General features: G+C 37.5%; 1 protein-coding gene across 1 annotated transcript in view; it reads left to right on the top strand.

Annotated features, from left to right (window-relative positions):
* Positions 1-10,205: 10,205 nt before the first annotated feature.
* LOC133068461 (glycerophosphodiester phosphodiesterase domain-containing protein 4-like) overlaps positions 10,206-23,154 on the top strand; it is a gene marked incomplete at its 5' end in the record, with an annotated part of 127,568 nt that continues 114,619 nt past the window's right edge. Inside the window, 2 exons of the mRNA XM_061159682.1 lie at positions 10,206-10,300; positions 14,247-14,360. Coding sequence (XP_061015665.1) covers positions 10,206-10,300; positions 14,247-14,360 — 209 coding nt within the window. The remainder of the gene's footprint in view (positions 10,301-14,246; positions 14,361-23,154) is intronic.

Raw genomic sequence — 23,154 nt, 5'->3', positions numbered from 1 at the left:
GACCCACCTCCCAGAGTAATGGAAATAAAAGCAAAAATAAACAAATGGGACCTAATTAAACTTAAAAGCTTTTGGACAATGAAAGAAACTATAAGCAAAGTGAAAAGAAAGCCTTCAGAATGGGAGAAAATAATAGCAAATGAAGCAACTTTCAGAGAATCTAAAAAATATACAAGCAGCTCATGCAACTCAATACCAGAAAAATAAACGACCCAATAAAAAAATGGGCCAAAGAACTAAACAGACATTTCTCCAAAGAAGACATACAGATGGCTAACAAACATATGAAAAGATGCTCAACATCACTCATTATCAGAGAAATGCAAATCAAAACCACACTCAGGTACTATCTCATGCCAGTCAGAATGGTTGCTATCCAAAAGTCTACAAACAATAAATGCTGGAGAGGGTGTGGAAAAAAGTGAACCCTCTTACACTGTTGGTGGGAATGCAATCTAGTCCAGCCATTATGGAGGACAGTGTGGAGATTTCTTAAAAAACTGGAAATAGAACTGCCATATGACCCAGCAATCCCACTTCTGGGCATACACATCGAGGAAACCAGAATTGAAAGAGACACGTGTATCTCAGTGTTCATTGCAGCACTGTTTACAATAGCTAGGACATGGAAGCAAGCTAGTTGTCCATCAGCGGATGAATGGATAAGAAAGGTGTGGTACGTATACATAGTGAAATATTATCCAGCTATTAAAAAGAACACATTTGAGTCAGTTCTAATGAGGTGGATGAAACTGGAGCCTATTATACAGAGTGAAGTAAGTCAGAAAGAAAAACACAATATATTAATGCATATATATGGAATATAGAAAGACGGTAACAACGACCCTATATGCAAGACAGCAAAAGAGACACAGATACAAAGAACAGAGTTTTGGAGTCTGGGAGAAGGAGAGGGTGGGATGATATGAGAGAATAGCATTGAAACGTGTATTACCATATGTGAAATAGATGAACAGTCCAAGTTTGATGCATGAAACAGGGCACTTAAAGCCGGTGCACTGGGACAACCCAGAGTGATGAGATGGAGAGGGACATGGGAGGGGGGGTTCAGGATGGGGGGACACACATATACCCGTGGCTGATTTGTTTCAATGTATGGCAAAAACCACCACAATATTGTAAAGTAGTTAGCCTCCAATGAAAATAAATAATTAAAAAAGAAAAACAACAGTCAATCCCAAAGAAAATCAGACCTGAATATTCATTGGAAGGACTGATGCTGAAGCTAAACCTTCAGTACTTTGGCCACCTAACGCAAAGAGCCAACTCATTGGAAAAGACCCCGATGTTGGGAAATATTGAGGGTAGGAGGAGAAGCGGGTGACCGAGGATGAGATGGTTGAATGGCATCACCAACTCAATGGATGTGAATTTGAGCAAACACCGTGAGTTGGTGAAGGACAGGGAAACCTGGTGTGCTGCAGTCCGTGGGGTCAGAAAGAGTCAGATGTGAATAAGCAACTGAATAACAACAACCTGGTTTGTCAGGAGGCTTTATACCTCATCGTCTCTTATTGGTACTAAACTGAAGGTTTTATAGAAGAACCAAAAAGCAGGCGCATCTTAGCCAGTAACTGGTTTCTGGCCACAGAATCAAAGGTCAATCAACACTTATAAAAACCTGTATCTACTTGAGGCTGCTTGAGGTAACTCTGTTCAAATTCCTGGCTGGGCCTCTTTTTCTTTCTTGCCAAATTGCTAAGAGAGCAAGCCCTAATATTAGTAATTAGTATCTTTCAGATTTGCAGTTCAATATTTCTTTATCATGGTATATTAAAAACAAATTATTAATTTCAGTGATCTTTCATTTAAAAGATTCATTTTTTAAAATAAGGATATTTCGTAAAACAGGAATATCATATATATTTAGCAGTGATAGTGCCCAAACTTTGGGCTTGATACACTGCTGCACATATGGCTAGAATGTATATCAAGCCCCAGGATGCTGCCAAGAAAGAGAAATCAGAGGCTAGCATTCAGTTGGTGAGGTGACATGTATCCATAGGTCTCAAGTTTATCCCTTTCTTTGTGTCAATTTTATCATTTTGAAGATTTAGATAACCTTTACTTAAAACAACTCCTGACTTGTAAGTCCTGACTCATCCTTCATTCCAAGCAGTGAGGAATAAAATTGCTCTTATAGTAATTAGAAAAAAAAAAAAGGTTGAGATAGCTATTGCCTAGACTTTCAGAAGCAGGCAAGTTAGGAATTTGCTACACTTTTATAATACTTCTTATTATATAAGTATATATATATTATATAAGAATATCATATATTCTTATATATAAGAATATTTTATATAACATATAAGCCTCTTATATTTTGTTGTGAAATTTCTGTACACACAGCCTAGGTGACCATGCATCAGTCTATGTGTTTAAATAGCAAATGACTTTGTGTGTGTGTGTGTGTGTGTGTATGTGTGAGTGTGTGTGTGAGAGAGAGAGAGGAAGAAAATATACATTTTTAAAGTATTTGAATTAGGCTTTACAGTCTATAGCAAACTACAAATTCTCTTATGTTGTTTTTAGTAGATTTTCCCCTCAGATGGTACTATAACAATGATCATTAGGAAAAAAAATCACAGGTCAGCTTGCTCCTTATGGAAACTTTTGGACTCAAAGCTTATATTCTGCAGAAGGAAAGGAGAGTTTTGAAGAAATGACTAGCAAACTTTCAGTTTGTAGTTATGAAGGAGTCTTAAAATATACTAATTCTTCCAACACAATCTTTTTGAGTTCATCATATTTTGTCTGGATAGGAAAGGGTCCACCAAACTTAAAATAATATTCATTACAAAAGAACAATTAGATTTATAATGAATTTACAAGATTGAGTAGTTCTGTTGGGACAATAAAGCTGGGAAAATAACCTTTCCCAAGTATCAGTGGGAATCTGTGGTTTCTTATGTAACACATCATGTCCCCAAGTCAACTTTCATTACTGATTTTTAACAGGCAAGTTAAAAGTTAAAGCCTCCCACAGAGATTAACTGAATACTAAGGTTCTTTGAAATAAGAATGTGATAATTAGACTTATTTGATAAGCTCTTTGGTGTCTTTTTCTACATTCTGTTTTGTGTGCTTTAGTTTTGTTTTACTTGCCTCTGCTTTAAAACCAAGAGTGACAGGATCAGGTCTGTATTTGCCCTAACAGGGGACCTATGCCTCATTCTCTGTTGATAAGAAAAGAAGAAAAGATGTCTAAAGAAGAAATCAGAATGAAGTTCCAGACAATCTTCATATCACAAAAGATTGCTTAATCCCTTGATTGCTACCTAATCTTAGTGGGTGCAACCATTTCAAGGGACATACAGGACAAGAGGAACAAGTATTTAACCAAGTTTGCTGGTGAGGAATAGGTGGTGATGATCAAAGAAGACTTCCTAAACTGAGTCTTACACTAACAAGAGGTGTTAGCAAGGTGAAAGTTGAGGATGGGAAGTGGGTCAGCCTGGCAGTAGGGACATCATGAATAAACACACATAGTGGTCTAGGGGAGCAGTACAAGGGATTTGCTTTTGCTGGGGTTTCAATATGAGTGGGAATGAAGGAGAGTAAGGGGGAAAATGAAGCTGGAGAGAAAGGTAGGATCCAATTTAAGGAGCTTAGGAATGAATTTTAACCATGTTCAGGTTTGCATTTAGTTTTTTTCTTTAATAATTATATTTATTTATCTTTAACTGATTGATGATTGATTTACAATATTGGTTTGATTTCTGTTATACATCAACAAGAATTAATCATAGGTGTACATATGTCTGCTCCCTCTTGAGACTCCCTCCCACCTCTGACCCTTTCTCATTCCTCTAGGTTATTAAGAGCCCCAGTTTGAGTTCACTGAATCATACAGAAAATTTCCATTGGCTATCCATTTTACATATGTTCATGTATATGCTTCCATGCCACTCTCTCCTTTCTTCTCATCCTCTCCTTCCTATCCCCTGCCCTTGTCTACAAGTCTGTTCTCTATGTGTGCATCTTCATTGCTGCCCTGTGACTAGGTCCATCAGTATCATCTTTCTAGATCCCATATATATGTATTAGTAAATGATATTTGTTTTTCTCTTTCTGATTTACTTCAATTTTTATATTAGGCTTTAGGTCATCCACCTCATTAGGATTGACTCAAATGTGTTCCTTTTTATGGTTGAGTAGTATTCTATTGCATATATGTACCACAGCTTCTTTATCCATTCATCTGTCGATGGATATCTAGGTTGCTTCCACATCCAAGATATTGTAAACAGTGCTGCAATGGACATTGGGGTACATGTGTCTTTTTCAGTTTTGGTTTCCTTGGGCTAAATGCCTAGAAGTGGTATTGCTAGGTCTTATGGTGGTTTTATTCCTAATTTTGTAAGGAATCTTCATACTGTCTTCCATAGTGACTGTTATCAATTTACATCCCCACCAGCAGTGCAAGAGGATTGCCTTTTCTCCACATCCTCTCCAGCACTTGTTATCTGTGAATTTTTGGATGCTGGTCATTCTGACTGCTGTGAGGTGATATCTCATTGTAGTTTTGATTTGCATTTCTCTAATAATAAGTGATGTTGAGCATTTCTTCATGTTTTTGTTAGCCATCTGTATGTCTTCTTTGGTGAAATGCCTATTTAGTTCTTTTGCCTGCTTTTGGATTGGATTGTTTGTTTTTCTGGTATTGAGTTGTATGAGCTGCTTGTATGTTTTGGAAATTAATCCTTTGTCAGTTGTTTCATTTGCTATTATTTTCTCCCATTCTGAAGGTTGTCTTTTCACTTTATTTGTAGTTTCCTTTGCTGTGCAAGAGCAAAGTGATCACTTTTAATGGAACATCTATAAGCTTTCATTTGTTCATCATACAAGGTATTTATCACATTTGATCATTATTTCTGATATCCACTCTACTAGATGAGACATTCATCCACTCATTCAGAGTGTGACCATATGTCATTCATCCTTTTATGCCTATGTTATCCTGTTAATGTATATTGATCTTAATCAACTAGGAATCATTATAAAAGTTATGGATGTTACAACTAAATTTATCAGAATATCAAGTTCTGTGCTATGTGCTTTGAGAGTTAAGGCCATGATATTCTCATTCATATTGTATGTATTTATTTATATATTTATATTTGGCATTGAAGTACACTTAATTAATTAATATCTTAATTTCAGGGACTAATACTATGCTTTATAGGGTTAATTAAAAATATAGTAAAATTGTATCCTTCTGAACTTTGAGCATATATTTTGTAAAAATAATTGTTGAAAACAAATGTCAAATAACTGTCCAGTTTTATTTGTAATATATAGAAAAGTCATTTTATTTTCTTTTTTCCTTTGATACTTATGTTATCATTAAGCTTTTCACACTTTTCCTTTTATTTGTATACATTTTAACTTTCTTTAGAGTAGTAATTGACTGCAGTGAAACTTCTAAAAAATTTGAGGTCATTTTTCTAAAGATATATATTTAATATTTTCATCCTCTCAAGCTTGAATTTATGCTGTGATCTGAAAAAAAGAAAAAATACTCTATTCTTGCTGAGGTTCTTTTCTTTTTCTGTAGTTTCTATAGGGACTGTGATTGGACAAGGAAATTTATGTTAGCTAACAGCTTTTTGTTCTCACTAGAGGTTGCCAGATGTCAAGTTAACTGACCAGCCAACAGGGACACAGTTGCTAAATGTAGTCTGCATAACGCCTCCTCTTCGTACAATCTAGGTAATGCTTCACACAGCATGCCAATTAGAACACCATACACTGAAACACATTAAGGCAATTAGTGCCTAACTCCTATAGATCACTCACTACCTGATCTTTGAAAGGTAGATTTTTGGGAAGGTAAACTGGAAGTAGTGAGATTCTTTGGGAGTCAACTGTAGTAACTATAACTACCTTAAAGGCTTACTATAGCAATACTAAGCAGTTGGTACCCAGGGAGGTGATTACAGGCCCAGTAGGCATTGAAATCAACACGGAATGACTAGGAGACATGGATAGAAATGAACAGGAAGTATAACAAGCAGAACTTGGTCCCTATTAGGAGGGAGGGGGGTTTGCAGAGGAAAAGAAGGAGTTTAGAATGAGGCATAGATTTCAGATCTTGTTATTTGGCAATCTGGAAGCATTTGCAGGTGATGGAGCGGATTAGAAGCGAAAGATAATTCAGGTGAGAGTTTACTGAATTTGACGTGTCTACCCCAGGACATTCAGATGAAGATGACTAGTAGGCAGATGGGTACAGGAATTTAGAGCTCAGAAATAAAGTCAGAGCTAGAGAAATAGCTGCGTGAATCAAAGATTAAACAAAGAAACAAAACTACACAGGTCTATTTTTGAAGCAGCTTAGGGGGAAAAAAGGGCAAGAAAAAATAGCTAAAAAATGAAACTATGAATAACGGCTAGAATATAAATGCCTGAACTAAGTGATTAACAAGAACTAAGTTTATGTTATTTTTAGAAGAACGAAAATAATATTTTTAGAAGAACCAACAATAAAACAAACACGGCATACCTTAAAAAACATTTAAAGCGTGTTGGTCTGAGCTAAGGTTTGCGTTTGGCTTTAAATTCAGTCTAAGCGTCTGACTAGACACCCGAGGCCACGCCCCTGGCCACGCCCACCGCGCTCCAGCCTTGGGCGTCTCATTTTGCCTGGCCTCCATCTTGAGAGATGTCGTCCCCTTCGGCTTGAGACATGTTGGCCCCTCCAGCTTGAATTCCAGATTTAGGTTTCTCGTGGTGAAGTCACCATAAGTACTTCCCCCTTAAGCATCTCCAGAAAGAGAAAGCTACATTAATACTCTCAAGGTGGCAGGCACACCTGAGGCTCTCTATCCTGTCAGCTCATTCTCACCACGTCCTCCAATAAAGCTGGAGCTGCCATTATTCCCTCTGCTCTACAGAGGATGCTGAGGACCTGAGCCAGTCCCCAGTCCCCATCTGAGACGGGGGTTTGGGGAGGTGAGGAGTGGGGGAGTGAGGGAGGGTGAGTAGAGGGGATGGATGGGGGGCCCACCAAGCTCCGCTACATGCCAGGTGGCTCGGCTTATCTGCAAGTCACTGCAGGTGTGAAGGGCATGTTCGTTGGTTTCTCTTCTCCAGGATCACTGCTCGTCGCTGCCTTTTCGACGTCTTATAGTAGTTATATATACTACTATATATATAGTAGTGAGGGTGAGTTTTTCTGGTATCTCAATCCTTTTTGCCTCAGGCAACTAGGTGAAAAGTGGTGTCATTTACTGAAACGGGAAATAAATAAGAAGTGGAAATTTCAGTAGGCTGTTGAATACATGGGTTTGGAAATCTCAAGGAGCTGCAAGGGAAACAATATTTACTGATCTTTCCCTAAATATTATTGATTTTCATATGAACTTGGCTACTCTGGCTGATATACACAAAGTTAAGAGATCTGTACATATGGAAAATGGTTATGGTAATGATTCTGCTTATTTAGTATTGAAGCAGCTTACCTTCCTCCCAGACACAGAACTTTTATTCACAACATCTTTCTTGGACACTATAGTCACACCAAGTTCATATAAGTTCATCAACCAGTTCAGACTGTTTTCTCAGTTCAGTTGTGGTCATTTCCCTTTGACCCATGGGTTTTTATAAATATGGTGTTTAATTCCCAAGTGTGGGATTTTCTAGTTCTCTTTTTCTTACTGATTTCCGGCTTAATTGTGTTTTTTGATAAATGTTTCATTTTCACTTGAACATAAAACTCTGCAGTCATTGAGTACAGTGTTTTATAAATGTTAGTTAAAACTAGTTTATTAATTGTTAACATCTATATTCTTAGACATTTTTTATTTGCTTGTTATATCATTTATTGAAGGAGTGTGCTAAATTTGCTACTGTGATTGTGGATTTGTCTATTTCTCCTTCAGAAGCTATGTAATTAGGTGCCCACAAATGTTTTTAAAATATTTCTTCATCATTATACATGTCCCTCTTTGTCTCTGCTAATGCTTTTGCTTTAAAGTTTTTTGATTTAATGATAATATAGTAAGGTAGATCATATCATTTGACTTCAATTTTCATCCTTCATTTAGTTACACCCTTGTGTTCACACCCTTTGCCATGCAACTTTACAGTGCCCTCTACCATGAGCTGACTTTGACTTCAAGACATCCCTTGATGCAGAAGCTTGAAATGGGCTTGCGCATTGAGATTTGCTCTCTTGAATGACTTTCATCACCATGAAAACATACTCAGGTCAGCCTGGTTGAGTGACACATGGAGCAGAGTTGTCTGGTCATAATAGCTGAGGCCGGTCTAGATCAGCAGAATGGATAGTGAATCAGCTCAGATGTGTGAGTAGTAGAAGCTTTTTGTTATATGTGATTGAAGTTTTGTCCATGCTTGGTCCATGGCATTATCCTGGTAGTTGAATACTGATATATGCACAAGGTGTATCTTTTTCTTTTTTCCTGTTTTTGTGCTACATGGTGCAGCTTGTGGGATCTTAGTTCCCTGACCAGAGTTTGAACCCAGGCCCTTGGCAGTGAGAGCATAGGGTCTTAAATACTGGACTGTCTTTTTCCATGTTTTTTTCTAAATGTATCTTAACAAACCAAACTCTTGTAAGGAGCTTGTTGTTTGTTCTCTTAATCCAGTTAGTCAATTTTGTTGTTTTTTTAAAATGGAGCATTTAGTTCATTTGCATTGAAAGGAATTACTGCTGTATTTTGGAGAAGGAAACTGCAAGCCACTCTAGTATTCTTGCCTGGAGAATTCCATGGACAGAAGAGCCTGATGGGCTATAGTTCATGGGGTCACAAAGAGTCAGATATGACTGCATGACTAACACACACTGATGTATTTAGGCTTAAATCTGGCATTTACTATTTGCTTCCTATTTGTTCTCCTGTTCTATGTATCTTTTTTTTCTTGCTTTTGCTTGGATTGAGTAATATTTATGATTTCATTTCCTTTTTGACTTATATATATATACACCTTTTTCCAGAGATCACTTTGAAGTTTATAGCATACTTTTTTTTCACATATTAGAATCTGCTTTCTACCACTTTATATATAGTATGAGAACTGTACAGCACTGTAGTTTCATTTTCTGCTCCTGGCCTTGGAAACATTGTCATACATTTTACTTTAATAGTTGTTATAAGCTACAATAGTCATTGTATTTTTTTTTTTTTGATTCAAACAGTTTATTAAATTTTGAAGTAATTTTTAAAATAAGAAAAACAGTATTTTATATCCATTGATATATTTAATATTTTCAGTGTACTTTATACCTTTATGGAGATGTGGATTCCCACCAGGTACCTTTTCCCTTCATACTCAATGCCTTCATACTTCAATGCCTTTTTAAAAAATTTCTCATAGTATAAATCACTTATTGATTAATTCTTATTGTTTCAAATATCTGAAAAGGTCTTTATTTAACACTCATCTTTTATGTTTTTGCTGAGTTCTGAATTCTAGGTTAACTTGTTTCATTTAAGTTTTTACAGATGTTGCTCCTCTGTCTTCTGGCTTGTGTTGTTTTCAATGAGAAATCATTGTTGAAAGAATGTTAAGAGACATTCTTACCTTTTTTCCTCTACATGTAATATGTCTTTTTTGCTAGCTAGTTTTGAGACTTTTCTCTTGATCAAGACTGATAAACACTGATAAGTGTTTTAAAGCATCTGGATTATGAAGGGCAGGCAGCTGTGTGTTGGAGTCACTTATTAGTCAAAAACTGTGTTTTTTATGTAACTCCCTCATGTTGCCTAAGTTTTCAGGTTATTTCAAGAGCGTAATAAAGTAAAAAAAAAAAAATTTTACTTTCCATATTATCAAATTTGACGCCTTCAGTGTCTGTTAGTTGGCTAGGGCAGAGACTATGGTCCCATTTTTAGAGCTGGGAAAACTAAACTTTGAATGGTGCAATGACTGCAGGAAACACTCAACTAGATAGTGGGAGAGATAGGATGAAGCTCTCATTTTCTTCACCAAATCCAGTGCATTATCCTAGATTATAAAAAATTTTTTAAATCCATCTATTTTGATGGCACTTTCTGTAGAATGGTAGGGTAGGAAACATTTGAGGAAACTACTTGATCCTGATTGTTTTATTTGTCATTACAGCAAAAAGGTGAACCATGCCTATGAAGGCCAGCAAGATTGAACCTCAGATCCAGACAAGAAAACAAAAAAAGCATACTCCATGGATTTTATACATCTTCAACCACAAATGCTTTGTTACTACCATTATTGGCTGCTACAGCTGCCACTGGAAAATCATACAGGAGAAAAAACTTAAACGTGGACAGTGCTGCTCTTTGGTACAGAGAGATGGGAAGAAGCTGGACCACATTTTCTTAATTTGGGGAACATGGGCTGGTTCCTACCCTCATACAGGTTCACTAAAATCTTCAGGACTGGGCAGGGGCTCTAGCTCTTCTGTGAAAGGTCTGCCACAATTCTGGGGCCACAGTTAATTTTACTGAAACATGTGCTTGTTTTCTTTCACTTTTATTATTAATTTCTTTGCTGTCATTGTTATTCACTTATTCATCTTTTCTTTTATTAGTAAGTGAACCTGGAAGAAGAAGTGAAATCTAGGTCAATCAGATGTTCTTGGCTGTGGAGTATAGGAATAGTTGAATTTTTAAATCTCTCTTCAGTGTGAATTTCCCAAAGGAGCTATGCTTAGGAAAAACAAAAACCAGCAGGTAGGAAATAAGGTGCTCCTTTGTTATTGGTCAGGCAAGTATTTGATTTTTCTCTAATGAAGGATCACTGGTAAGGCTGAATGGTAGCATGTGGTCTGTCCTCATTGAGCACCTCTTTCTTTCTTTAAGTCATATTTTGAGCCTCTGTGGTGGGCATTGTGATGTAAGAGATGAAATGATGAGCACACTGAAGTGAGAAAAGGACGGACGTATTATGTATCTTCACTTAATTATAAACTCGGTCTAGCTGGGTCCAGGATTCTGACCAGTTGGATTACTGATTTCTCTTGTCTGACATGGGGAGCACAAAGAAAGCAGTGGGAATGAGAGGCTTCCCATTAGGCATGAGTGTCCTTCAGTTCATGTATATTTCCCCCCCAGATATTTGGTTTCTATACCAGTGACTGAGGACAACCCAAGTTCCTCAGGCATTGTACTTACTCTCAAGGAATTCACAGTCTACTGGAGGAAAAGACAAGTATACATTAATCTCAATATACTGAGACAATGATATAGTTGTGTGTGTGTATTCATATGCATGCACGTCTCTGTCCATGTTACAAGAGAGGGAGCCAAAAATAACTTTGTTTAGAATGCGAAATGTGATTAAGAATTGGATAAATAAAGAATAGAGGGTGGCAAAAGAGATGGTATTGGAGGAGTCAAAAGGCTTGCTCTGAGGTTTATTTTAGGTGGAGCAGAAGATATGAATGGAGAAGTGATGGGAAGTGAACATAGAGAGGGAGTTGGTAGATGTAGTGTGGTTTTAAGAATTGGACTTCTTCCATGTAGGGAATTGAGACTCCCTAAAGATTTTAAGCTACTACTGTTGTCTGAGCTATGTTTTGGAATGATTATTGGATCATGTGGAAGATGCATTAAACAGTATGAGAATAATGCAGAAAGGTGTCTTTGCCTTCAAAGAGAAAAGCAACAGTAGTAATCAAGGTTAGAGATGTTGGTGTCCTAGATTAGTGAAGTGATGGTAAAAATGAACAGCAAATTGATGCAACACATATTATTTAGGAATGATGAAGTAAGTTACAAGAGAGCTATAAAGGACATTGAGTGAAAGAAAAAGATAGACTTCCTAGGAAAGGTGGCATTGGAGGCAGTGTGGTATAATGGAAAAGTCCCTGGACCACTGCCTGGGAGTATGTTTTGGTGCTTGTTCCAGCTCTGCTTTAGGGCTAGTTATATGCTATCTCTGAGCCTCTCTACAGAGGGAGTTAAAATATACAATTTTCAAAGTCCCTGGGCAATTCTTAAGGCCCTGTTTATGCTCAGGGGAAGAAATCTAGCATATAGCAAAAGAACAAATTCCTTGTGTTCTGGGGAAAGGCTGGCTGGATTCAATTTATGACTTCATCATTGACTATCTCCAAACTAGAGCTTAACCACTGTGGGACCTTGGCCAGTTACCTAACATTCCAGTGATTGATTCCTTATTTGAATGATGGAGATGGTAGCAGCAGTGCCCACCAATGGAGTTTGTTGTGAGGAAAGAAGAGATAAAATGTGTAAATACTTAGAACTGGGCTTGGAATACAGTTAGGACTAAATAAATGTTAGCTGTCATTTTACTGTTCTTGGAGTCACTGACTTGTGAAGTCATCTTTCACTTACAGGAATGATGGTATAGGGGATTCTGGGTGGAGGAAACGTAATAGTCAGAAGTCCAGAGACAGAGAAGCACAGTGGTGTGTTTAGGGAAAAACAAATTTCCAGTATTGAATTTATGAGCAGGTAAGGTGATAAATGGTAAGTAATCAGGTTGGAAAGGAATATTTTAATCTAATTATGTAGCATCTTTATGCCAGCCTAAAATATTTGAACTTTGTCCTGTAAACAGTGGGGAGCCTTTGAATTTTTGAGCAAGAGTGACAACAATGAGAATCAAAATAAGGAGATGTGTTTATTCAACAAAAACAAGTTTGTTGAATGTGTGTAAGTGAGTAAGACCACTAAGGCCTCTGGCCTTCCTATACCTCACATTCTAGTGGGATGAGTTAGGTAATAAACAGTAATAAAGAAAGATGGTTTCAGACAGTGATAAGAGCTTTGAAGATAATACATAGGAAAATAGGTTAGGTGGATGGGAACCTGGTTAGAGAAGACTGCTTTGAAGCAATGTCACGTGAGCAATCTCTTAAATATAAAGGTGGAGCCAGCCATGTATACATCTGAGGGCAAAAATACTCCAGGAAGAGGAACCAGGAACTGTGAAACTCTTGGGGTGGGAACAGATTTGGTCATATTCTAGAAACAGAAAGCCAGCGTGGCTGGAGTTCAGAAATGGAGTCAATGTGTAGAGTGGGATGAAGTCAGGGATGGACAAGGTTTGATCATGTGCACCTTTGGGTCATGGCGAGGAGTTGGGATTATATTTTCGTATAGTGGGAAGATCTGGGAGGCTTGTAAGCAGGGGAGTAAGTTTATCTAATATATGTTTATCAAAGTCCACACATGTTTTATGTAGAGAGTGAGTATAACCTGAGTTAAAACCTGTTCTCTTTAGCTTCCTACACTGCAGAAGTTGTGGTTTAGTGGCTTGATACCTATAATGTCTCTCATCAGAATGGGTCTGTTAGTACTCTATGTTTTCTGTTTTATTCCTTAATTCTTACTTCACAGTAACCCCATATTTTGCACAAGGCAGGGATTATTAAATCCATGCTTTTCAAAATACAAGCAGTGTGAAAGACACAAAGAAACAATTTTTCATCCATGTGATATAGAAATGTTAGGATTATAACTCAGGTAGCAAATTAAACCTAATGTTTCCAGGAAGGGTTTGACAGCCTCTGATTTGGTTGATTTGTGCTGTAATTTTCAGTGCAGGGAGTTACCCTCAAGGCTCAGTTTGTACCCCTTCTCCGTAAAGATACCCTCCATCTTGGCTTTGGGCTCACAGATCTGGGCAATGCATCTGATAACTCTTGGCTCTGTGACTTTGAGTGAATTACTTTTACTTCTCTGAGACTTAGTTCTCTCTTCTGCAACATGAGGTTGCCAATACCTTATAAAACTGTATTGAGAAATGAAGAAAATGAAAGTAGCTTGTGAAATCCCTGGCCTTGTATTTGTTCAAGATAAACTACTCCAAAAAAAAGTTTATTCCCTAACCTACTTCTCTCCTTCCTCAAATGTGGGAAGATAAATGGCTAAATGACCTGATGAATAATGAATGAATGAATTACTCAGTGACTGAATCACTGAAAAAACATTTGGTGGACAGGAGGTGGATGAATTCAACAGATGGTTACAAAGAGCCAGCTGCATTTAAGGAACTGGCAGTACAGAGATGTGTAACAAAAGTTCCTTTTCCTCAAAGAAGAAATTTGCATCAGATAGAAACATGATTGCATTTCAGTGTAATAAATGTTATAAATAGGCTTATACAAGCTTCTGTAGGGATAAAAGAATATAGAGGTCTCTCCAGCCTAGGGAGGGTAATGCTGCACTGCAGCTATACAGACCTCTGATGAGTGTATGCAGATGTTGCTGAGATACCATGAGTAAATGGAACTTAATTATACTTTCTTCTTTCTGTTCCCAGAGAGAACGATTATTTTACCCATGTCTGATCATTTCATTTTGCATGTCTGTGCTTTTGGTGTTCGTGTGGGTAGAATCATCAAATGAATACAATGGCTTTGACTGGTGAGTTTCACTTTTTTTTTCCATCTGTATAAGGGCTCTTTGGTCTAATAGCCACATGGATCTTACTTCAGGCTGAAAAGATCTGGTGACATAAGAGGGAGGGTGGAAAAAAAAAATAAAAAAAAAAATAAAAAAAAAGAGGGAGGGTGGACAAAGTTGGATTTTTTGCAGCTGGTGGATAGGAGGCCTGACTCTGGGGAGGAGTGAGGATGCTCAGCACCCTCAGCTACTGTACCTCCCTTCCCTGCTCACTCTCACTCTTAGACCAAATCTGGTTCAGCGGGAAGCTTTCTCTGTGCTTCCAGTGCCCCCAGTCCTTCTATTCAGATGACTCCCTGATACCTTGCTCCTCAGCCTTTTGTCTGGGTTACTGATGCCTACACTAGTCCATCTTCATGATCTTTGTCCATGAACCCTGATGTCTCTGCCTCACCTCCAGCCTCTGCTTCTTCCTTCTGTCCTTACTGGGCTTCTGAAGACTCTGGAGGCAGAAACAGTGTCCCATCTCAACACCTTTTGTAGCCCAATTCCTACTCTGAACTACTCCTAGCTCTTTCAGTTTTTCTGACCTGATTATTGAAAATCTTACCCATTATTTGATATCTGGGGGGAGAAGGTATGTGTTTGAGTATGGGGCTTTTTAAAAATGGAAGACCTTTTTATAGAAGTTTTTATTTTAAATGTAAAAATGCAAAGTAGAAAATATAAAATTCAACTTAGTTTTACTTTTGAGTAACAGTCACTTGATATACTTCCAGTTTTTTTATGCTTACTTTTACATTATTATGCTCATGCCAGATATATAATTTTGCTTTTCCTTTTTGCTTAAAATAGTTACACACATTTTGACAGATTGCTAAAACTCTTAATGAATATCATTCAAAATAGTCTAAAAATATGTTCTGACATAAAAGTACTCTAATACACTTACTTAAACCACTTTTTATAGTTCAGTTCAGTGCGGTTTAACTGCTCAGTTACATCTGACTCTTTGTGACCCCATGGACTGCAGCACGCCAGGCCTCCCTGTCCATCACCAGCACCCAGAGTTTACTAAAACTCATAATCATTGAGTTGGTGATGCTATCCAACCATCTCATCATCTGTTGTCCCCTTCTCCTCCTGCCTTAAATCTTTCCCAGCATCAGGATCTTTTCCAATGAGTCAGTTCTTCGCCTCAGGTGGCCAAAGTACTGGAGTTTCAGCTTCAACATCAGTCCTTCCAATGAACACGCAGGACTGGTCTCCTTTAAGGTGGACTGGTTGGATCTACTTGCAGTCCAAGGGACTCTCAAAAGTCTTCACCAACACCACAGTTTAAAAGCATCAATTCTTCAGTGCTCAGCTTTCTTTACAGTCCAACTCTCATATCCATACATGACTACTGGAAAAACCATAGCCTTGACTAGATGGACCTTTAAAGTTGGCAAAGGAATGTCTCTGCTTTTTAATATGCTGTCTAGATTGGTCATAACTTTTCTTCCAAGGAGCAAGAGTTTTAATTTCTTGGTTGAAGTATCATCTACGGTGATTTTGGAGCCCCCCAAAATAAAGTCTGCCACTGTTTCTACTGTTTCCCCATCTATTTGCCATGAAGTGATGGGACTGGAGGCCATAATCTTAGTTTTCTAAATGTTGAGCTTTAAGCCAACTTTTTCACTCTTCTCTTTCACTTCCATCAAGAGGCTCTTTAGTTCTTCACTTTCTGCCATAAGGGTGGTGTTATCTGCATATCTGAGGTTATTGATATTTCTCCCAGCTATCTTGATTCCAGCTTGTGCTTTTTCCAGCCCAGCATTTCTCATGATATACTCTGCATGTAAGGTAAATAGGCAGGGTGACAATATACAGCCTTGTCGTACTCCTTTTCCTATTTGGATCCAGTCTGTTGTTCCATGTCCAGTTCTAACTGTTGCTTCCTGAACTGCATACAGATTTCTCAAGAGGCAGATCAGGTGGTCTGGTATTCCCATCTCTTTCAGAATTTTCCACAGTTTGTTGTGACCCACACAGTCAAAGTCTTTGGCATAGTCAATAAAGCAGAAATAGATGTTTTTCTGGAATTCTCTTGCTTTTTTTATAATCCAGCAGATGTTAGCAATTTGATCTCTGGTTCCTCTGCCTTTTCTAAAATCAGCTTGAACATCTGGAAGTTCACAGTTCATGTATTGTTGAAGCCTGGTTTGGAAAATTTTGAGCATTACTTTACTAGCGTGTGAGATGACTGCAGTTGTGCGTTAGTTTGAGCATTCTTTGTCATTGCCTTTCTTTGGGATTGGAGTGAAAACTGACCTTTTCCAGTCCTGTAGCCACTGTTGACTTTCCAAATTTGCTGGCATATTGAGTGCAGCACTTTCACAGCATAATCTTTTAGGATTTGAAATAGCTCAACTGGAATTCCATCACCTGCACTAGCTTTGCTCTTAGTGATGCTTCCTAAGGCCCACTTGACTTTGCATTCCAGGATGTCTGGCTCTAGGTGAATGACCACACCATCATGGTTATCTGGGTCATGAAGATCTTTTTTGTATAGTTCTTCTGTGTATTCTTGCCACCTCTTCTTAATATCTTCTGCTGCTGTTATGTCCATACAGTTTCTGTCTTTTATTGAGCCAGTCTATGCATGAAATGTTCCCTTGGTATCTGATTTTTTTGAAGAGATCTCTAGTCTTTCCCATTTTGTTGTTTTCCTCTATTTCTTTCCACTGATGATTGAGGAAAGCTTTCTTATCTCTCCTTGATGTTTTTTGTTGTTAAGCATTATGAATGTTTCTAATATGAGAGCACAGAGAAATCTTTGTGATGTAAGTGACATTCTTACAATAGATTCCCATAGTGGGATTGAGTTATGAAGAATAAACACTAGTAAAATAGATTATGCCTATATTTTCTCAAAAGATTCTAGTAATTTCCATTCACAATAGAGATACAGGAGTTTCTGTTTTAACATGCCATTGACAGCAATAAGTGTTCTTTTTTTTTTTCGATTTGTTTTTATTAGTTGGAGGCTAATTACTTTACAGTGTTGTAGTGGTTTTTGCCACACTTTGACATAAATCAGCCATGGATTTACATGTGTTTCCCATCCTGATCCCCCCTCCTGCCTCCCTCTCCATCCCATCCCTCTGGGTCTTCCCAGTGCACCAGCGCTGAGCACTTGTCTCATGCATCCAACCTGGGCTGGTGATCTGTTTCACCCTTGATAGTATACTTGTTTCAATGCTGTTCTCTCAGAACATACCACCCTCGTCTTCTCCCACAGAATCTAAAAGTCTGTTCTGTACATCTGTGTCTCTTTTTCTGTTTTGCATATAGGGTTATTGTTACCATCTTTTTAAATTCCATATATATGCATTAGTATACTGTATTGGTGTTTATCTTTCTGGCTTACTTCACTCTGTATAATGGGCTCCAGTTTCATCCATCTCATTAGAACTGATTCAAATGAATTCTTTTTAATGGCCAAGTAATATTCCATAGTGTATATGTCCCATAGCTTTCTTATCCATTCGTCTGCTGATGGGCATCTAGGTTGCTTCCATGTCCTGGCTATTATAAGCAGTGCCTCAATGAACACTGAGTACACATGTCTCTTTCAGATCTGGTTTCCTCGGTGTGTATGCCCAGGAATGGGATTGCTGGGTCATATGACAGTTCTATTTCCATTTCTGACTGGTGTATAATGGTACCTCACTGGGGTTATAAATGTTCTAATTTTGATCATTTTTAATTTTATAGATGGAATTTGTTTTGATTTAATCATTCATTAAGTTCCAGAACTGGTTAATTTATTTACTTTTCCGTTTTATTGCTTTGTTTACTTTGTGGGATCTTTACTAATTTTTCATTAATTTACATGCAGTCTTCGCTTATGGATTCATTCTAAATTATTCCACAGGACTTGAGATACAAAATTGTTTTCTTTTAAAGTAAAACTTCCCTCAATTTTTAAAAATGTTTTATTGAGATGTAATATTGTGTTAGTTTCAGGTGGATGCAACATAATAATTTGGTATTTGTATATGTTGTGAAATGATCACAACAATAAACCTTTTTAACATCCATCACCACACATAATTACAATTCTTTTTTTGTGATGAGAAGTTCTAATATCTACTCTCTTAGCAATTTTCAAATATATAATGCAGTATTATCAAGTGTAGTTACCATGCTGTATGTTACATTGTAATGACTTAGTTATTTAATAACTGGAAGTTTGTACCGATTGACTCCCTTCACTCATTTCATACACTCTCACCTCTGGCGACCACCAGTCTGCTCTATCTATGAGCTTATTTTTTTGTTTTTTAGATTCGACATATAAGGGAGATCATAATGTATTTGTCTTTCTGTTTGACGTATTTCAGTAATCACAATACCCTCAAGGGTTCATCAGGTTGTCACAAATGACAAGATTTCCTTCCCTTTTAGGGCTGAATATTCTATTGTATATACACACAACATATTCTTTGTCCATTTATCTTTCAGTGGATGCTGAGGTTGTTTCTATATCATTATTGTTCAGTCGCTTAGTCGTGTCTGACTCTTTGTGACCCCGTGGACTGCAGCACGCCTGGCCTCCCTGTCCATCACCAGCTCCCAGAGCTGGCTCAAACTCATGTCATCGATCCAGTGATGCCATCCAGCCATCTCATCCTCTGTCGTCCCCTTCTTCTGCTTCAGTCTTTCCCAGCATCAGGGTCTTTTCCAGTGAGTTGACTCTCGTATCAAGTGGCCAAAGTATGGGAGCTTCAGTTTCAGCATCAGTCTTTCCAATGAATATTCAAGGTTGATTTCTTTAGGATTGACTGGTTTGATCTCCTGGGTGTCCAGAGGACTCTCAACAGTCTTCTCCAGCTCCACAATTCAAAAGCATCAGTTCTTTGGCACTCAGCCTTCTTAATGGTCCAGCTCTCACATCTGTAGATGACTACTGGAAAAACTATAGCTTTGACTAGACAGACCTTTGTCAGCAAAGGTGATGTCTTTGCTTTTTAATATGCTGTCTAGGTTTGTCATAACTTTCCTTCCAAGGAGCAAGCGTCTTTTAATTTCATGGCTTCAGTCATTGTCCACAGTGATTTTGGAGCCCAGGATAATAAAATCTGCTGCTGTTTCCACTTTTTCCCCATCTATTTGCTCTGAAATGATGGGACCAGATGCTATGATATTATTTGAATGTTGAGTTTTAAGCCAGCTTTTTCACTTTCCTCTTTCACTTTCATCAAGAGGCCCTTTAGTTCATCTTCTCTTTCTGCCGTCAGGGTGGTGTCATCTGCATATCTGAGGTTGTTGGTGTTTCTCCCGGCAATTGTGATACCAGCTTGTGCTTCATCCAGGCCAGCATTTTGCAGAATATACTCTGCATATAAGTTAAATAAGCAGGTGAAAACATATAGCATTGATGTACTCCTTTCCCAATTTTGAACCAATACATTGTTCCATGTCCAGTTGTAACTGCTTCTTTATCTGCATGCAGGTTTCTTAGGAGGCTGGTAAGGTGGTCTGGTATTCCCGTCTCTTTAAGCATTTTCCTAGTTCATTGCGATCCACACCATCAGAGGCTTTAGTGTAGTCAGTAAAGCAGAAGTAGATGTTTTTCTGGAGTTCTCTTGCTTTGTCTCTGATCCATCGCATGTTAGCAGTTTGATCTCTGATTCCTCTGCTTTTTCTAAATCCAGCATGAACATCTGGGAGTTCTCAGTTCACATACTATTGAAGCCTTGCTTGAAGGATTTTGAGCATTACCTTGCTAGCATGTGAAATGAACGCAATTGTACAGTCATTTGAACATTCTTTGGCATTGCCTTTCTTGAGGATTGAAATGGAAAATGACCTTTTCTAGTCCTGCAGCCACTGCTGAGTTTTCCAACTTTGCTGACATACTGACTGCAGCACTTTAACAGCATCATCTTTTAGGATTTGAAATAGCTCACCTAGAATTCCGTCACTTCCCCTATCTTTGTTCATGGCAATGCTTCCTAAGGGCCACTTGAATTCACACTCCAGGATATCTGGCTCTAAGTGAGTGATCACACCATTATGGTTATCTGGGTCTTTAAGATCTTTTCTGTACAGTTCGTCTGTGTATTCTTACCACCTATTCTTAATATCTTCTGCTTCTGTTTGGTCCTTGTCATTTCTGTCCTTTATTGTGCCCATCTTTTGTGCCCATGAAATGTTCCCTTGGTATCTCCAGTTTTCTTGAAGAGGTCTCTAGTCTTTCCCATTCTATTTCTTTCCTCTATTTCTTTTCATTGTTCACACAAGAAGACTTTCTTGTCTCTCCTGCTATTTTTTGGAACTCTGCATTCAGATCGGTATATCTTTCCATTTTTCCTTGTCTTTCACTTCTCTCCTTTTCTCTTCTATTTGTAAGGATTCCTCAGGCAACCGTTTTGCTTTCTTGCATTTCTTTTTCTTGGGGATGATTTTGGTCACTGCCTCCTGTACAGTGTCACGAACCTCAGTCCATAGTTCTTTAGGCACTCTGTCTTTCAGATCTAATTCTTTTAATCTATTGTAAATGATGCTGCAGTGAACATAGATGCGAATATATCTTTTAAAGTTAATGTTTTTCATAAATACTGAGAAGCTGAATTCCTGGATTATATGATAGCTCTATTTTAATTTTTTTTGAGGAACCAACATACTGGTTTCCATAGTGCCTGCACCAATTTACATTCCAGCCAGTGGTACACACGGGTTGCCTTTTGTCCATATCCTAGCAAACACTTGTTATGTTTTGTCTTTTTTGTAGAAACTATTCTAACAAATATGAAGCGATATCTAATTGTTGTTTTGATTTTCTTTTTCCTGATGATTAGTTGTTGCTGAATACCTTTTTATATACCTGTGGCCTGTATGTCTTCTTGGGAAAAATGTCTATTCCAATCCTCTCTGTTTTTAAATTGGATTATTTTAATTGATATTCGGTTGTATGAACTCTTTATATGTTTTTGGATATTAATCTGTTAATCAGATATATGCTTTGTAAATATTTTCTCCCATTTGCTTTGCTATGCAGAGGAAGTAGTTTGGTATAGTTACCCTTGTTTGTTTTTGCTTTTGTTCCTTTTGCTTTTGATGTCAAATTAAAAAAAAAATAACCTAGGGTGATTTTAAGGAACTTACTGGTTATATTTTCTTGTAGGAGTTCTTTGGTTTGATGTTTTATGTTCAAGAATTCAATGCATATTGAGTTGATTTCAGTATGTGGTGTAAGATATTGGTTTCACTGTTTTGCATGTTTGTTCAACACTGTTTTTTGGGGAGACTGTCCTTTCCTCATTGAATATCCTGGTTCTTGTCTCCTTTGTCATAAAATAATAGACCATGTATAATCATGGGTTTATTTCTGGGCTTTTTGTGGCATCCCATTGATCTGGTGTTTGTTTTTGTGCCAATACTCTACTTTTTTAATTATTATAGTTTTGTAGTATTGTTTGAAATTAGAAAGTGTAATGTCTCCAGCTTAGTTCTTTTTTCTCAGTATTACTTTGGCTATTTGGGATCTTTTGTGGTTCCTTACACATTTTAGGATTGTTTATTCTATTTCTATAAAAAGTGCTATTGGAATTTTGATAGGGATTGCATCCAGTCCTTAGATTGCTTTCAGTTGTATGGAAATTTTAGCAATATTAATTGTTTCAGTTTATGAACATGAGGTATCTTTTCATTTCATGTCTTATAATTTTCAGTGGATAGCTCTTTAAGGTACTTGATTAAATTTATTCTTAAATATTTTATTTTTGTTAATGATTATGTAACTCATTTGAAAAGACCCTGATGCTGGAAAAGATTGAGGGCAGGAGGAGAAGGGGATGACAGAGGATGAGATGGTTGGAATGGACATGGGTTTGGGTGGACTCCGGGAGTTGGTGATGGACAGGGAGGCCTGTCATGCTGTGGTTCATGGGGTCTCAAAAAGTTGGACATGACTGAGCGACTGAACTGAACTGATGTAACAAAGGTTGTTAATCTTAATTTTTTATGTATTTGTTATCAGTATGTAGAAATGCAGCAGATTTTTGTATATTTGTGTCCTGCAACTTCAACTTTAATTAATTAGATCTTTCCAGTGTTTTGATGGAGTCTTTAACATTTTCTCTATATAAAATGTCATCTTCGCATAGAGAAGGTTTTACTTCTTCTTTGCGGTCCTGACGCCTTTTATTTCTTTCTCTTATTTGCCTGACTGCTCTAACTAGGACTCCCAGTGCTCTGTTGGTCAGGAGTGGTGAAGCTGTACAGCCTTGTCTTACTCCCGATCTTACAGGAGACGCTCTTAGCTTTCACCATTGAGTAAGATGTGGGCTTGTGATATGTGGCTTTGTTTCACTGAGATATATTCCTCCTATACCCAGTTTGTTGAGAGTTTTTTTTTTTTTTTAATCGTGAATGGAGATTGAATTTGTCAGATGCTGTATTTTCATCTGTTGAAATGATAATGTGATTTTAATCTTTCATTCTATATGTTAATTTGATGACATTTATTGATTTGTGTGTAGAGAACTATTCTTGTATTACAGGGACAAACCCACTTGATCATAGTGTATGATTCTTTTAATGTGCTGTTATATTTGACTTGTAGTATTTTGTTGTCAATTCTTGCATCTATATTCATCAGAGACTTTGGCCTGTAGTTTCTTTTCTTGTCGTTCCTTATCTGACTTTTATATCAGGAAAATGCTGGTAAAAAATGTTTTTTTTTAAAAAAACATTTAAAAAGAAGTTTGTAAAATGAATTTGAGAGTGCTCTCTCCTCTTCAGCTTTTGTTAAGAGTTTGAGAAG

The sequence above is a fragment of the Dama dama genome, chromosome 2 (genome assembly GCF_033118175.1).
Source record: "Dama dama isolate Ldn47 chromosome 2, ASM3311817v1, whole genome shotgun sequence".
NCBI lineage: Eukaryota > Metazoa > Chordata > Mammalia > Artiodactyla > Cervidae > Dama > Dama dama.
Note: the sequence above shows the minus strand (reverse complement) of the source record. Positions and strands in the feature narration are given on the sequence as shown.